At 27.4% G+C, this 16678-nt stretch overlaps 1 protein-coding gene across 1 annotated transcript; it reads left to right on the top strand.

Annotated features, from left to right (window-relative positions):
* Window positions 1–5126: 5126 nt before the first annotated feature.
* LOC129884848 (beta-glucosidase 12-like) lies at window positions 5127–16678 on the top strand. The gene is made up of 13 exons (XM_055959124.1): window positions 5127–5298; window positions 5611–5680; window positions 12311–12369; window positions 12506–12581; window positions 12686–12763; window positions 12867–12954; window positions 13911–14166; window positions 14304–14419; window positions 14518–14738; window positions 15013–15044; window positions 15225–15327; window positions 15448–15550; window positions 16300–16678. The coding sequence occupies exons 1-13, from the start codon at window positions 5134–5136 to the stop codon at window positions 16466–16468; spliced, it is 1536 nt and encodes a 511-aa protein (XP_055815099.1). The 5' UTR covers window positions 5127–5133; the 3' UTR covers window positions 16469–16678.

Raw genomic sequence — 16678 nt, 5'->3', positions numbered from 1 at the left:
GTTAACAGTTTCTCTTTCACAATATTTGACAGTAATTTTTAATATTTGCAGATAGGGTGTATATGGACTGGGTTGGTTCGGATTTTTTACAAATCAAACCAAATCAATAAAAGTCAGGTTTTTCGATATTAATATTTTTCGGGTTTTTTTGGGTTTTTCAGTTTTTTCGGTTTTTTTTTGGGTTTCTCGGGTTTTTCATAGTATCTAATAAAAAGCACAGAACAGTATTTCTTAAAAAGAGTTCTAGTACGAAATATCAACATATAAGATGGAGGCAGAAACACTGTTTGAAGTTTTAACTTTATAAGATGAACTTTTTTTTGTATATTATTTAGATGAGCTTCTCAAGTCCAAATCTAAATGTAAGAAAGAAAACAAAAATTATGAAAAATTTTTAAAAAATATTTATAAATTACATTTTAATAAATATTTTTATGTATAACATAATTTAAAAATAGTATATTTATAATAGGATCGATTTGGATTCAGTTTGACTTTTTTTTAGTTAAAATCAAATCAACCCTATAATGGTCGGGTTTTTTTTTCAAACACCAAACCAAGTCAAACCAAATCACTAGTCAAACTTTTTTTCCTATTTAATTCGGTTTATCGATTTGGTGCGATTTATTGATTTGACATGTACAACCCTATTTGCAGATATAAGTATTTTCTTTGTTGCTCCAAGGAGACTTCATAAGCTTCTCGTTTACACAAAAATATTACAAGAATCCAACCGTTTATGCCATAGAGAGAGAAGGATCTAATTAAATAATCAATTTTCAAGGTAGCATGAGATAGGGCTTCATATCAGTCGGTTTAATCGGTTTTGAAGTTTATCCGTTTGATTTATCGGTTATCGATTCATAGGCATGTTAAATTATTATAGAATTATTAAGATATTAGTTTATCAGTTATTGATTTATCGTTTATTGATCATTGTCTGTTCGGTTATCGGTTTAACTGTTAAGATTTGATTAAAAAAACCCATTGAAAATCACTTAGAGACAGTGTGACAAATCAAATGAACCATGCACATGAGTTGATAAATTGCGCCTTGCTCAAAATCAAATGTAAAACATTGTATAACAACAAAAAATTTGAAACAACAAGAAATAAAAGTATGAAAACTAAACCCTAAGTGAAGGATTTTATATACGGAATAGTAATAAATATAAATTATTAAGTTACTATCGGGTTATCAGTTAATCTGTTAAGAAAAAATCTTAAACCGTTAAGAATCAATAACCTGATAATAAAAAAAAATTAAATCATTACCGAAACTGCTGAATCAATAATCCATTACCGATAAATCAATAACTTTTTTTCAATTCGATTTATCGGTTTCGATTCGATTTTGAACAGCCCTAGCATAAGCAATACTTAAAAAAAAAGGAGAAAAATCATATAATTTATAATCATGACAAATCAGTACGATTTCATATTATATTCAACCTAGATCTTTTATGGGATTATTCATAAATAATGTCGTATCATCATATGATAACAAAGCCACAAACAAAGAAGAGTAAACCAATACAAGTAATGACAAGATAATATTTCATAAATCATAATATAGGTTGTTATGTTAAATCACTCAAAAATCATACCGGATTGTCACAATAAATTTACTTAATCGCACGGAAAATAGGGTACATGCTACTTACAAACAACCTAATTATAATTAAATAAGTTTATACGAGTGTCAGAATGGAAAAGATCAATGTATTAATCTTACAATAAGGATAAAAATAATGTTAAGAAAAGATCAATGCATCTCATATTTACTGACAAAATAAGGTTTCAGTATGATGGTTTTGTTTTTTATAATTTTCAATTGAGAAATGTAAAGTATTATTTAATTCTTTTGAAGAGTTCCGACACAAACAAAAAAAAATTGATGAGATATCCATTGTAAGATATTAATTACCATCCAATAATTATTAAGGAAAAGAACACTTATACCCAAAAAAATAAAATATTTATTTTTAAAAATTTCATTAATTTTATACCTTTTTTTATTTTAAATTCGCGCGCTGACGTTATGTTGATGTCAGTGCCAACCTTTTTTTTTCTTCTTCTCTGATACCACCAACATTGAGGTAAGTTTCAATTTTTTAAAATTTGCAAAAGACAAAAAAAATTATTAAAATATATTTTCAACTAATTTAGAGTTTAATAAATATTTGTGCCTTTCGTAATTTTCTCTTAATTGTTTCTTATTTATTTCTTTTAAAAAAATCAAATATTATATGATACAGATAGAATTTTAATATACCGACAGAGTATCACAGAGGATTAAGCTCAATATTATATGATACCAATATGACATCAATATATCGATAGAGTATCACAATGGATTAATTCATAGTAGTGATGCTGACGTCATGCTGACATTATGCGTGAAATAAAAAGAGAAGAAAGTGAGGTAAGCAGGTAAATAGTTTGGGCTGCTGGTCCATTAAGCCTAAATAGATTGGATTAGGTTCATTTCTGATAAATAATTTCACAAATTGAATCTATTTTGTGTAGTTTTCACTTTAATAAGAACAGAAAAAGGCAGTGTTCTAAGATTACAAAAATATTATCATTTGAATTATTATTTTTTAAAAAATATTAGAAGTGTCACGGGTTCCACTGCTACAAAAATAAATCTCGAGTAACTTCACTGAAATTTTAAAATAGTTTAAATTTGATTTTAGTGATTAGGCAATAGCCTGATACATATATGATTAAAATAAAAAAGAAGATGAAAGACAAAAACTCAATAATCGCAAATTCCATCTGGATAATTAATACAATTGCATTTGACTAATATTGTTATATTAAGAACAAGAACGTGAGCACAGATCATGACACATAATTTAATATGATAAAACTTGATTAGGCCTGGATCGATACATCGTGCAGACTTGTGTATGTTAAAACAAAAGACAAACTATGATTAAACATGATGCCTAAGTATATTATTATGGCATAATACAGAATAAAAATAAATTAATTAAAATGCAAGAGCCTAATCAGCATTAGCAAACATTATTATTAATTTAAAGAAAATCTGGATCTTTTAGATATCATTGTGATTTTCTAATGTCCTACCTCCTTGCCCTTTAAGTTGTAGTTTACGTAAAAAAAAAGTTTCTAGGCTTAAAATTTCTGTAAACACATTCAATAACTTAATGAAAGAGTCCGAAAGATATAATGACCCGTACAATTTAAATAAAGAATTATGGTAGAATGATAAAAATACTCTTTTCTTTTTAATTAAAGATCTCAGGTTCGAATCATAAGTATAAAATATCTTTTGTTTAAAAACGCTTTACAATTTACCCTAGACTTCTCAATGTGAATTCGAATTTAATCTATCCTCACTGCAAAATTGAATTAGGAGGACCAAGCCTACAAAGACTTTTAAAAACTTGATGATTTGAAAGAGAAGTTTCATACACAACAAATCCAAATTAACAAAAAGTTGGTTGGTAATGATTTCGAAGATTTGGATCTACAAATTTATAAACTAGTATTGTTATGAATTATGATGGATCGTTTGACTCATGAATACGGTGAGATATTTCAAAATTAAGTTTGAAATTAAATTTATAACTTATTTTATTAAAAGTATAATTAATTCCATGATAAATTTATACCTCAAATTTGGTACATATTATTTTATTCCATTTGTAAGTGAAATAAATTAGTTCCGAGATTATAATCTAAAAACTATAATTCCAAGATAAATTCGTCCCCAATCAAATTAAACGGCCTCTTAAAGTATTAAATATATCTATTGAGAATTTATTTGTGTAAAAAGGTTTACATGGACGGCTCAATAGTATGCAACTGCATCCTTTAATTGAGATTTATTCCAGCCACTTGTGACTTAACTCTTTTTTTTTTTAACTCCGCGGAAGGATTAATAGTGTTTCTATTTATTTTTTAGTGTAACTCGAATCCTCAACTTAATGATTGATGATGGATATGTTCAACCACTTGAACAAACCTTACTTGTCCGATACACTAATTTGTATTTTATTCAAAAAGAAAAAAAGCAAAATTTAATTCACAAGTCGTGAAATCAGTTACAAGTTTCTGTCGCAGCTTGTTGTCATTTTTCATTTAATTATAATGACATTGGCGAACCTTGAAAAAAAAGAAGAAGATGAAATCTTGATTGAGTATTGAACTTTATGATTGGTAGTATCATTACTTAATGGTGATTTTGATTTCTGACAATTGGATTATAAAATTGAAGGGGATAAATTTATTTTTTATGTTTACGTTGATGAAGAACTCACAAGTTAAGTGCATAAATTTGGTTTTAATTTCATGTCCTTTTATAAAAAGTTCTTCATTTTTTACACATAAGTTATTTTTATTCTTTACGTATAAAAATATTCAAAAAGATTATTTTTTAAACTTAAATGTCAGTTTGCTCAATGATTGTATAAACTTTAAAATTGAATAATTTTAATTTGATAATAACAAATAAAAAAAATACTAATTTTTGTGAGATAATTTGAAAGGTGAATGACCATCGATGAAATTTATTACTGAGATGCACGTGGATAATGCTTGAATTATTGGCGACTACAGCTAAAACCAGCCATAATATGATGGACAATTAATTAATGTCATTAATAATCTACAAGAAAATTAGAGATGGTACAGATTTGCTTTTTTTCTTAATATTACACCATCCCCCACAAAGTCAGCTCATATTGATTGCAAACTTAGAAAAAAACAATATTTTAATTGCCTCATTTTATGTGACATTATTTGATTTATCATAATATTAAAAAAATTGTAATTTGTGATCGTTATAAATTATTTCATTAAGAATAAAAGAAAAAATTTTAAGTTCAAATGTTTCTTATTACAGTAAAATGACATTTTTTCTTGAAACGGACTAAACACATAAAATGAAATAGATGAAGTATATACTAATAGAAAAATGTAGAAATATTGGTTAAAAACTATTTAGTTGGTGGGATAAAAATAATAATTTCATTATATTTCATGAAATTATTTTATTCTGCGTTTATTAATAGGTATATTATTAATTGGCTTCCAAATTAAACTCTATATAAAGAGGTACAAAGAAGGATTAAGAAAATAAAACAGAGATAGTAAGTAGCTATGGCTTTTCAAGGTCCATTTTTGGCAATTGGTCTCTTGATTTTCTTGGCCACCATAGAGTTTTCTGTGGCTGAGAAAGTGCCAAGCCGTACTATTTCTACTCCATTTAATCGTACAATATTTCCATCTGATTTTCTTTTTGGAGCTTCCACGTCTTCCTATCAGGTAATTTATTTCAATATTACTTGTCTACTATTTTATTTATATATTTTAAAAAATATTATAAATAAGATTTATCAATGGAGAATTTTTAGGATAAAATGATAATTTTATAAATTAATAAGTAACTTGAGATAAATATTTTTAATAATATCGACAAATAATATGAAATTATCGGAGTAATGTTTCCACCTAAGTAGTAAGTAATAGTTTTACCCTTGGTGTTTATTGATTGTATTTGCATTTTGAAAATGTTATATATATGTGTGTAGAAATTAATAAATAGTTGTTTTTTTTTTGTTTTTTTTGGTAAAACAGTATGAAGGTGCATGGAAAGAAGATGGCAAAGGGCCAAGTATTGTAGATACTTTCGTTCACACTTATCCTGGTCTCTCCCTCTTCCATGTTCTCTCTCTCTCACACATCAATTTTAGACTTTAAATTTTATACATCATTAGTGTAAATAGTTTTTTACATTATCAAATTATTCAAAATAATATATAAGTAAATCTCTTCAAAATATGAAATTTGAAATCTTGAAAATATCGTTATAATAGGTGAAGATGATCTGATGCTATACAAATTCTTTTTACATTGATATCGTATTTTACTTAAACTCTCTCGTTTGGTCATAGATTTTATAATTAAAACTTGAAACTTAAACTTTTGAATAATTAAAATTGTGTTTGAACATGTATTTTACTTGTAAAAGTTTGAAGTTTTGAGAGTGAAAGTCCCAAAATTTCAAAAAATGGTTTGACAAGAGATGTGCATCGGTCGGTTCGGTTTGATTTTATGTATTATCGATTTTATTTATCTATTTTCGATTTTTAAATACGCTAATCCAATAAGATATTTTTATCGATTTTCGATTTATCGTTTTGATTCTTAGCGGTTCATTTGGTTTTCAGTTTAACCAATACAAAAATGCTTATAAAACAGATTCAGTAACTTTGCAGAATGTTCATAAAATAGATTCAGTAATAACTAACAATGAAAAGAACTATACAAGTGCAATACAAATAAAAAAACTAAGACAATAATGTGAATCAAAGGCTAAAGAAAAAAGATAGTAATCAATAAGGTATTGATATTAATATTTAATATTTATGTAAGGTAAAATAGTAAATTAAATCTGTCTTAATAGGTTATCGGTGTCACGCCCCGAGAGGGTACCCTAGGCGTGGCCGGCACTCAGAAACCATCTCTGGCCTCTGAGAGAACCACTTGGTCTCATCACTTATTTATTCATCAGCGGAAGACTTAATAAGAATACTTATATGGGCTCTCCATTAACAACATCTAATGAAAGAAGAAATGTTTTTTTTTAGAAGAAGTAGTTTCAAAGGAGAACTACTCCAATTACATCATTAAACTCTGTCTATGAAGCCTCTAATACTCTTAGATGGTGCCAATGACATATCCATGGCTACCTTAAAAGAAACATAATACTCAACAATACTTAAAGGATAAAGAGTTCCTCCGAATATAAGAAGGACTCACCAAATAGCTGAAAAATAATGATCTTCAACGAAGCGCCTGTTGAGGATCTCTAACACCTGTATCTGCATCATAAAACGATGCAGGTCGAATGACGTCAGTACGTGGAATGTACGAGTATGTAAAATGGCAGGAAGGTAAGGACAAATATCAAGAAACTTCTCTCAAGAAAACTTAGCTCAGAACTCAACATCATCTCAACATCAATATGTAATGCAAGTTTAAAATATAATAATAAAAATAATAGTAACAAGCAATGCTTACTCAATTGGGAGTTTCTCTAACCGACAACCATCACTTATGAGCTAGCGATGATACAACGAAGCGATGTCGTTGCCACATCCATCCAATACCTTGCCAGGGTAAAGGACATCACCATCTTGGATCCACTCATCAAAGTCCTCTTTTTGGGACTTAAGAGGCATAACCTCCATCCTACGCTGGCTACGTAGTTCTGGGGTTTGAGTCAATTAAACTCTTACCCAACTCGGTGCTCAATACTACTCCCAAAATATGTGCTCATATTAAACTCATCATCTAGTCTCATTGGACTTTAATTTAAATCATCAAACTCATCTCATTTCATGTTCATCAATCATTATACTTCCAAAAAATATCATTTTACATCTCATCAAAACATCTTGCTCAAAATATCATTTTTTTCTCAAATTCATTCAAATTCAACTCTTTTGCTCTTTCAAAACTCAATAAAATACATATATAGTATTTATTCATATAACTTCTTTTTATCAATGAAAATAATAAAAAGCCAACATCTTTACTCAAAACATGTGTAAAAATATTCATGAACATCAAATCAATTAGGATTCACGGGAAAGTAGCCATGAACAATAATTCCAATAATATGAGAGATAACAATAATAATAATATTAATGCATAAATATATCAAACTCAATAGAAGAAGAATTAATTTATTTAGAATTCAAGATTTGGATAAAACTCAACTATAACTCAATTATAATGAATTTAAATATTGGGCGCATGGACGAACTCAATCTAATGCTATGAAAGCCTTACATACCTTAAATCGGAAGCTTTACTTCGAATTGGAACACTCTTGGACCCCTAGCCTTTTCTTCTCGCCGGTTTATTTTGTGTACTACCCGGAGTATAAGAATCACTAGAGTAGTATTTTTATACTACTAAAACTAAAACTATATTTGAGAAGGAGTAAAGAAGTATATAGAGAGAAGAGTTGCTTAAGAAAGCTTGGTGAATAAAATGAGGAAATAAGGTGGGTATTTATAGGTGTGGAGGAGGGACCTAACAATAAATAAACATAATCATAAAGGATGATCTTGAAAATTCAATGGAGAATTTTGATGTCATGGATGATGTCAAATGGTTCTAGATCTTTCTATGGTAGGTGAGATGAAATCTCTTTTAACGGAATATCTGTTTTCGAAGCTACGTTTGAATAAGATAAATTCCTTATTAGGATTTAGTGTCTTCATAAGAATTGTAGATATAGAAGTCTAGTTTCAGTTAGTTCAAGAATCATCCAATTTGGAGCATTCTACATCGAGATATGAATTTTATTCTACAAACACTCCATTCCGTCACAGCACTATGTCTTGCAAAGATCAATTTATTTGATCTACTTAAAATCCGAATCTTAAGATATGTTCTTCATGAAAGTTGTAGGTAATGATGTTGTGGTTATTCAGAAATTTGAATCACCTAATTTGGACCATCCTATGAAAAGTTATGCCCAAATTACTTTAGGCATGAGAGAACATAATCAAAATACTTTTAGAACATGATCAAAATACTTTAGAACATGATCAAATTTCTTTAGAACATGATCAAAATACTTTTAGAACATGATTAAAATACTTTAGAACATGATCAAAATCTTTAGGCATGAGAGAACATGATCAAAATACTTTTAGAACATGATCAAAATACTTTAGAACATGATCAAAATACTTTAGAACATGATCAAAATCTTTTCATGCCTTCATATAAGGACTTTTGATAAATCAACAATTTAATGCATTTAAAAGCCAATATAAGTTAATATAAGATAGGTAATTAAATTTCATATATTTAATAATCTATGCATTTGGAATTATGATATGAAAAATCCATAAAGTTTCATACTTGAATTAAATAGAAAACTTTGATAATTTATTTGGACTTCATGAAAGAAATGATCCATTAATCAATAATATTTATGGGGTGTTACAATCGGTTTACACAATAATCCAGTATTAAAAAACCAATATCGAACAAATAATCCCATAATATTTTCTTATAAAACCAGTAAAAATTCATTAACCCAATAACTTTTGAAAAAAATTACCTTAATACACAACTTATTTTATCATATTCTCTAAAATTCTCTACCATTTGAAAAAATTACAAAAATTCCTACTCTTTCATATTTTCTGATACATCATTGTACGCGTGTATCGATTGGATACATCACTTTACGTGATATATAAGGATGTCAGATACATCACTTTACGTGATGTATCGATCGAATACATTATTTATGTGATATATCAGGACGTCGGATACATCACTTTACACGATGAATCGATCGAATACATCACTTTAAGTGATGTATCAGAGCGTACGTGATGCATCCGAATTCCACCAAAAAGAAGAAATTTCGGATAATTTTTAAAAGAGTAGGGATATAATGTAGTTGAGAAAAATCACTATAGGATTTAGGTAAAATTTACATAACTTTTTTACAGTTCAATTTATTGATCGGTTTGATTTGTATAGACCCCTAAATTTTAGTCGGTTTAGATAACTTGAAAAGCCGATTTTTAAAATCTGATAAAATTTTATGACCAAAAGAGATTTTTAAAAATAAATATCCAAATCTAATTTAAATTCTATTGTCAAATGCAAGCTAAATTTTGATGCATTTTTCATCCCATTTTTGAAGATAATGCCTTGGCCTAATCCTTATAAATAAATTCTTACAATTGTCCTTTTATTTTCCATTTAATTATGTGCAGTAACCACATATATGAGAGTTGACTTAGTTTAATCGACTTCTAAATTAAGCAACATCTAATTAAACCAAATATAGAACTACGGACCAGTTCAAAAATTGTAAATGACATTTTGGGTTGGAATTGAAATAATCATCATACAAAAGTTAATGATTGCATATCATGATAATGACGATAAAATTAAAAATTAAAAAACCATATTATAAAAGCATAATATTTGATATAATTTAATTACGTGACCTACATATTTAAAATCAATATTAAAAAACATAAAAACTATTGAATGAACATCATCCCTAAACAAGACTTTTCAAACGAATAATTGTGAATATTATTATGTTCTAATTGTGGTAAAGACTGATCTTCAATTTATAATTTTTTCTTTAAAAAAATATAAGTATCGTAGAGTCTTTTTCATTTTTTAAAAAAAAACCTTTTCTATCACCCTAACACTTTGTTTGTTAGTGCTCTGCTTTTTCATCTGAACTCTTGTTTTTTTTTTAGCAATTATTTTTGGGTCAAAATCTACCAGCATGTGCGGTGGGATTAGACCTGGAGCCCATTTGTATTTTTTAAATAAATATATTAAATTTAAATATCTTAAATAAAAATGAAGGAGAGAGTAGGTCGTTAGAAGGATCCACCAAATTATTGAGATTCTGAAATTTGTATGTATATAATATGGTTCCTCTTTAAATAGACCAAAGGATAATTTGGATTATCGATTTTGCAGACTTGAATAAGACTTCAGAGTGTGGCCTATGCAAATCCAATCTTCTGACAAAAGATTTGAGCATAAAACTTTAAGCTACATTATCTTTTGCATTTATTTATTTATTTATTACTGTAGCAAATCTATTCAACTCAATTTATTTTAAATGAATTGATTATCCAATCATTTAAAAGTCAATTCATATTATTCATCATAAAATATAAATAATCTATGAGTATCTATCCACACCAATTACACCCGTAAGGGTCTGTTTGAAAAGTCACCTAGTAATTAAAATCGATATAATTACTAAGATAGTAATTATATAGTAGGGTTATATTAAATTGTAAAAATAAAAGTTATTTTCTAAATTTAAAATCTATATTAGACAAATAAGGATCTTTATAAATGATATTAAATGAAATATTAATTAATAAACATATATTCTTAACTAATATTATAAAAAATAATTTATTTATATTTTTTAAATTTGTATATTTTAAATAATTTAATCAAATAAACTAAAAGTATAAGATTTTTATGAACAATGTATGTTTGACAAAAATGTTAATATTATAAATATAATGTCGTAAAATTATTAAAACATTATAATCTATCAAGTTTAACTAAAAAATAAATATTTTGCAATGTGAAATATCAAGTCAATACTACTAAAAAAATGAAATTTGAAAATATGTCATAAATCCTAAAATTCTAAACAAAAAATTTAACATAATGCTCTTATATCAAATTTTAATACAACGTACATAAATATGATTTTAAAAATTAGAATACTAACAAAATTATTTTTAAAATGAAATAGAATAATAATAAATAAATAATATGAAAAATTGCATGAATGAAAAAGTAAAGGTTGAGAATGCGAATGAAATGAAATATAAATAAAAAAATAAAACGGATATATTTAGAAAATATTAGAATGATAAAAATATATTTTTAAAAAAATAGTAGAAATAAAAAAAAATTAAAATGAAAAAAATATAAATATGAATAAAAGAAAAAATTTAAAAAGTTTCATGTAACTACACCAATTCCTTACCCTTCCTTAGGAATTGAAAAATGTAATTAATTCCCTTCAATTACACCTAATTTCTCTCTTACCAAGTAATTACTTGATCTATCAAACATGCCAAAAAGTGTAATTACACAAAAATTCACCAAATCTCAATTACACTATGACGTTCCAAACATGCTTTAAAAGTGTGCGAGGCCGTAAAAATCTCTAAAATTTAGACGTTTCAAAAAAAATAAAATTCTAAGAAAACATAAAAATATATCATACCAAATACATTCTAAAAGGAGAAAAAGAATAAACAAAAATATTATAGAAAGTACGTACTTATTTCATTAAATAATAAGAAACAACTAATAATATGAATTATCCATTTTTATGCATATCAAATATGGTCAAGTTAGATAGTCTATCTATTTTCATCTGATTCATTTTCAATTAATCCATATATATTCGATTCAACCTGTCCATTTGCCATCTCTACTCATTACATTGTAAACTAAGCTTCAGATTTTGAGAGTAGTTTTTTTTTTTAAAAAAAATTAATTAAAAATATTGTTTGTTAATGAAGTTTGGTCAATTTTAAAAAAAATTCAAGTTCCAAAAACTGACCCATATCAGCTTTTTGGTGAAAGTTTACTTCCGTTCAGAAAAATTTAAATTGTTTTCAAGCATCAACCTATATCTTTCCGTCCAACTTCAAAACTCATTTTTTAAAGGTACAATTTAACTAAATTTATAGCCGAACGATAGCTAATTAATATTGTGAACTCTATGCAGAAAAAATACTGGACCGTAGCAATGGAGACATAGCTCTGGACTTCTATCATCGTTACAAGGTACAACTACTAAATAATTACTTACATTATTGATTTAATTAAGCGGAAATTAGACGAAAAAATATTTTTTAATTTCTCACTTTATCTTAATCAAAAATTTAAAACAAAAATATTACTGCCTCTCTTATATATGCAGGAAGACGTGAAACTAGCAAAATTCGAAGGACTGGATGCTTTAAGGATTTCTATTGCATGGACAAGAATTTTACCAAGTAAGAAAATTTAGTATTATTTATCTTTTTGTTAATTATAAGTTGACCAGTCTAAAATGTGCCTTGATTAACTTTAATTAATCATTTACTTTGTGCATTCTCAGAGGGTCAGCTAAGTAAAGGAGTAAATCAAGCTGGTATTGACCACTACAACAGTCTCATAAATGAGATAGTAGCCCTTGGTAATATATAATTACTTGTTTTTCCATCTATCCTTCCCACTTCCCACCAGTAAAATTATAATTAAAACTTAAAAAGTAATTAAGTTTATAAATTGCAATTTAGGTATCAAACCTCTGGTGACACTTTTTCATTGGGATCTCCCTCAAGCCCTTGAAGATGAATATCTTGGCTTTCTAAGTCCTAAGATCGTGTAAGTATTCTACTCCAAACTCTAATTTCTCCGCCTATCTATGTATGTCTAGATATATTTTGTACATTTTTTGTCCACTTTTACTTATTCACTATTTCAAAATAAAATTTTATTTTTTCATATTTTACTCTTAGTATTAATTACTTATTTCCTAAATTATTTTTTAAGACTTAATACTAAACATCAATTATTAGGGATAATGTGGTAAAATAGTCACGTCAATTATTATTTTCTTAATAAGTGTACAAATATAAATGTGATAAGTAAAAGTGGAGTAGATGACTATATTATCTTGAGAAACTAAAATTGCTTCCTCTCTTACGCGACATAGTATAAAGTATATTTGCCACCAATAAGGATTGAGGTAAAATTAGGAGTTGAAATTGGGCGATAATAATGAGTTAAGATAATAAACAGGTTTAAATCCTATTCAATCCAAATTTTTTTGGATCAAAACGTGTCATGACTCAATCCAATTCAATTTTTACTAAGTTTGTTTGTTTTATTTTGACAAAATTTTTCACTAGTCAATTCGGATTATATATCAACCCAATTTTTAATGGATTGAAATGTGTTAAGCTAATAAATGGGCGGGCGGGTTAATAACCCGCTCAAACTTAAACAGGTTGGGTGGGTTGGGTTCAATTTTGTCATCCCTAGGTACAATGGTAAGTATTCATTCATTTTTAATCAGAGATAGATCTCGAATCCACTTTGGTATGATTTTAATTTGTTTGTCTGTAATGATGGAATAAAAAGTTGCCAAAATAGAAAAGAAATATTTTTTTCTAAACGGACCAAAAAAAAACTTAAAATGGAGAAAATAATACTTATTAATATTTACGTTTTGAACCCATAATATCGCATTTACACGAATAAGCTCAATGCTTAAAACTTCAAAAGACAATTTGAATCTTGAATCGGTCTCTCCTATTACCGGTGGTTCATACCTACAGGAAAGATTACGTAGATTATGTGGAGATATGTTTCAAACATTTTGGAGATAGAGTGAAGCTGTGGGCAACAATGAACGAGCCATGGATTTTTACATCAACAGGTTATGATTCCGGTTCTTTGGCGCCTGGCCGGTGTTCCGCCTGGAAGAAGAACAACTGCACCGCCGGAAACTCCGGTACAGAGCCTTATATAGTCGGACACAACATGCTTCTTGCTCATGCTGCTGCTGCCAAACTATACACACAAAAATACAAGGTTCACTTAATTACTAATAAATTACTAGTCAAGATCTAATAACATGCATGCATCCGTCAACATTTTTGATGAATTCGTGCAAATAAAGTAGTACTATTAACTTTGTTTTTAATTATTTGGTGGTGACACAAATGCAGCCAATTCAAAAGGGTGAAATAGGAACTATATTGGTGTCACATTGGTTCGAGCCTTTCTCCAACAAACAAGAGGATAAAAGAGCATCTAAAAGAGCTCTTGATTTTATGCTTGGATGGTAATAAAAGAAGAAGTTATATATATTAATTACTTTGATTTCTAAATATTTTTATAAAGTAAAAATTAATGTGAAATAAGTATATATTATGGTGACAGGTATTTGCACCCATTGACTTATGGAGATTATCCAAAAACTATGAGAAAACTTGTTGGCAAGAGACTACCAAAGTTTACCCCAGAAGAATCAAAATTGGTGAAAGGGTCCTTTGATTTCATAGGAATGAATTATTACACCTCAAATTTTGCAGCTCATATTTCTACCCCACCAAATACCGTGAATATCAGTTCTGGAACTGATAATCTAGTCAATCAAACCAGTAAGCTTTTCCAACTTTGCATTCAATGCCCAAAATCATTCTGGTCGTCCGTTTCAATTTACGTTGAGATTTATTTTTTTTTTAAAAAAGCTTTTAAAATTTGTGCTCTAAAATTCTAATCAGCCATTTATTTATCTTTTTGTGTAACTGTATAACTATTATCTTTTGTTAAATACATCTGCCCCATATATATATATCAAAAATTGATCTTGTGACTGACTATGCATCATTTTTCAGAGTTATTAGTATTTAAAATTAATTTATGTTTTTGTAGCATCGCGAAACGGAAAGTTGATTGGTGATCCAGTAAGTATATCTCACTATTTTTTTTCTTTTTCATTTAATCTCAACATATGTTTTATTTTCAAATTTTGAACAACAGGTAATTTGGAAAAAATAAAAGGATGACTCTTTTGAAGGGAAAAAAAAAATTCTTTGGACGTTTTCTCTTTCACAATTTAGATAATTTTTAATATTTTGATGCAGACTGGTGTCAGTATTTTCTATGTTGCTCCAACGGGACTTTATAAGCTTCTAGTTTATATTAAGAAATATTACAAGAATCCAATAGTTTACATCACAGAATGTGGTAAGTGAATTAATTTAATTTGATTAATTATGTTTGAATTATTAATTATTGAATAAGCTAATTAATGTGTTTGAATTATAGCTTAGTACTTCCTAATTAAATTGAAATTTTGGTTATCAGGAATGGGTGAGTCGAATATTGATGATGCTGCAAAAGGTATCAATGATGCTCAGAGGGTTGATTTCTACCAACGCCATATTAAGGCTCTTTATAGGTCTTTTAGGTCAGTACTTCTTTATATATATTTTTTACATGCAATTTCATCTCGTAATTTGAAATTATGAGAGAAAATCTATGTTTGGACATGTGATTTCATCTCGTGATTTCAAATCAGAAGATGAAATCTCAAGTTCTCCAAAGAGCTTGATTTGAAAATTTCATATCGTGATTTCACATTTTTCAAATATAAAAATTGACATATAAGTTTATGTTTTGTAAAAAAAAATTCACCATTTTATATTTATATAATTTTTTGTGAAAATACAAAAGGAGTGAAGAAATATTTACAGAATATGAATGTTATGATATAGTTACAAATCATATTGATCATGTTCAATATTATTAAAAAGTGGTACACTATATATAATTTGTGTTCAATTTTACTTTTTACTTGAACGAAAGTTTGATCAATAAATATTATATTTTTTAAAGATAATTTTATGATAGTGTTTTATACTTTTGTCATGAACTTCTGACATTTTGAAAAATTATACTAGGTAGATAAATTAAATCTCTTTGACTTTTTCAGGTATTTACTGTTAATATTTTAAAAAATTTCTCAGCAAATAGGCTTTGCATAACATGTGCTTAATTAAAGAAAAAAAAATCTAAAGCAAATAGTTTTTGTTGTTTCAACAATATAATAACATCAGTCTGGGAAGGGTACTTCATGCAATCTTAAGATATAATCAAATAGTTTTTGCTAATTTTTCAGAATTGTATAATTAATATTTTTTCTTATTTAATTTTCAGGGAGGGAGTAAATGTCAAGGGTTTTTTTGCTTGGTCATTTTTTGACAATTTTGAATGGGGATCAGGATACACGCAAAGGTTTGGCATCAATTTCATAGACTATAAAAATAACCTAAAGAGATATCCCAAGCGTTCTGCCCTTTGGATGAAGAGATTCCTTCTCAAATAAAGTTGAGTGTCGTGTCAATTTAATTAATAAGTATATCAAATCTCGTAGAATTTAAGTGCTATTATCATAATTAAATTCATTATTATCTGTTTGTTAAGTGCTATTTATGGAATTAAGGGGATGTTCTCTTGTAATAAAAGGACAATAACTTATTTAATTATAGCTTCCACTTGTCCAAGGGGTTATCACAAATTTTTCAAGTTTAAATTA

Source organism: Solanum dulcamara, chromosome 4, assembly GCF_947179165.1.
Source record: "Solanum dulcamara chromosome 4, daSolDulc1.2, whole genome shotgun sequence".
Lineage (NCBI taxonomy): Eukaryota > Viridiplantae > Streptophyta > Magnoliopsida > Solanales > Solanaceae > Solanum > Solanum dulcamara.
Note: the sequence above shows the minus strand (reverse complement) of the source record. Positions and strands in the feature narration are given on the sequence as shown.

Excerpts from the sequence above, each read along its gene's own strand:
- LOC129884848 (XM_055959124.1), top strand. The coding sequence starts at position 5,134 with ATGGCTTTTCAAGGTCCATTTTTGGCAATTGGTCTCTTGATTTTCTTG. Across the intron at positions 5,299-5,610 it reads CTTCCACGTCTTCCTATCAG|TATGAAGGTGCATGGAAAGA; the intron begins GTAATTTATTTC and ends TTGGTAAAACAG. Across the intron at positions 14,420-14,517 it reads CTTGATTTTATGCTTGGATG|GTATTTGCACCCATTGACTT; the intron begins GTAATAAAAGAA and ends TTATGGTGACAG.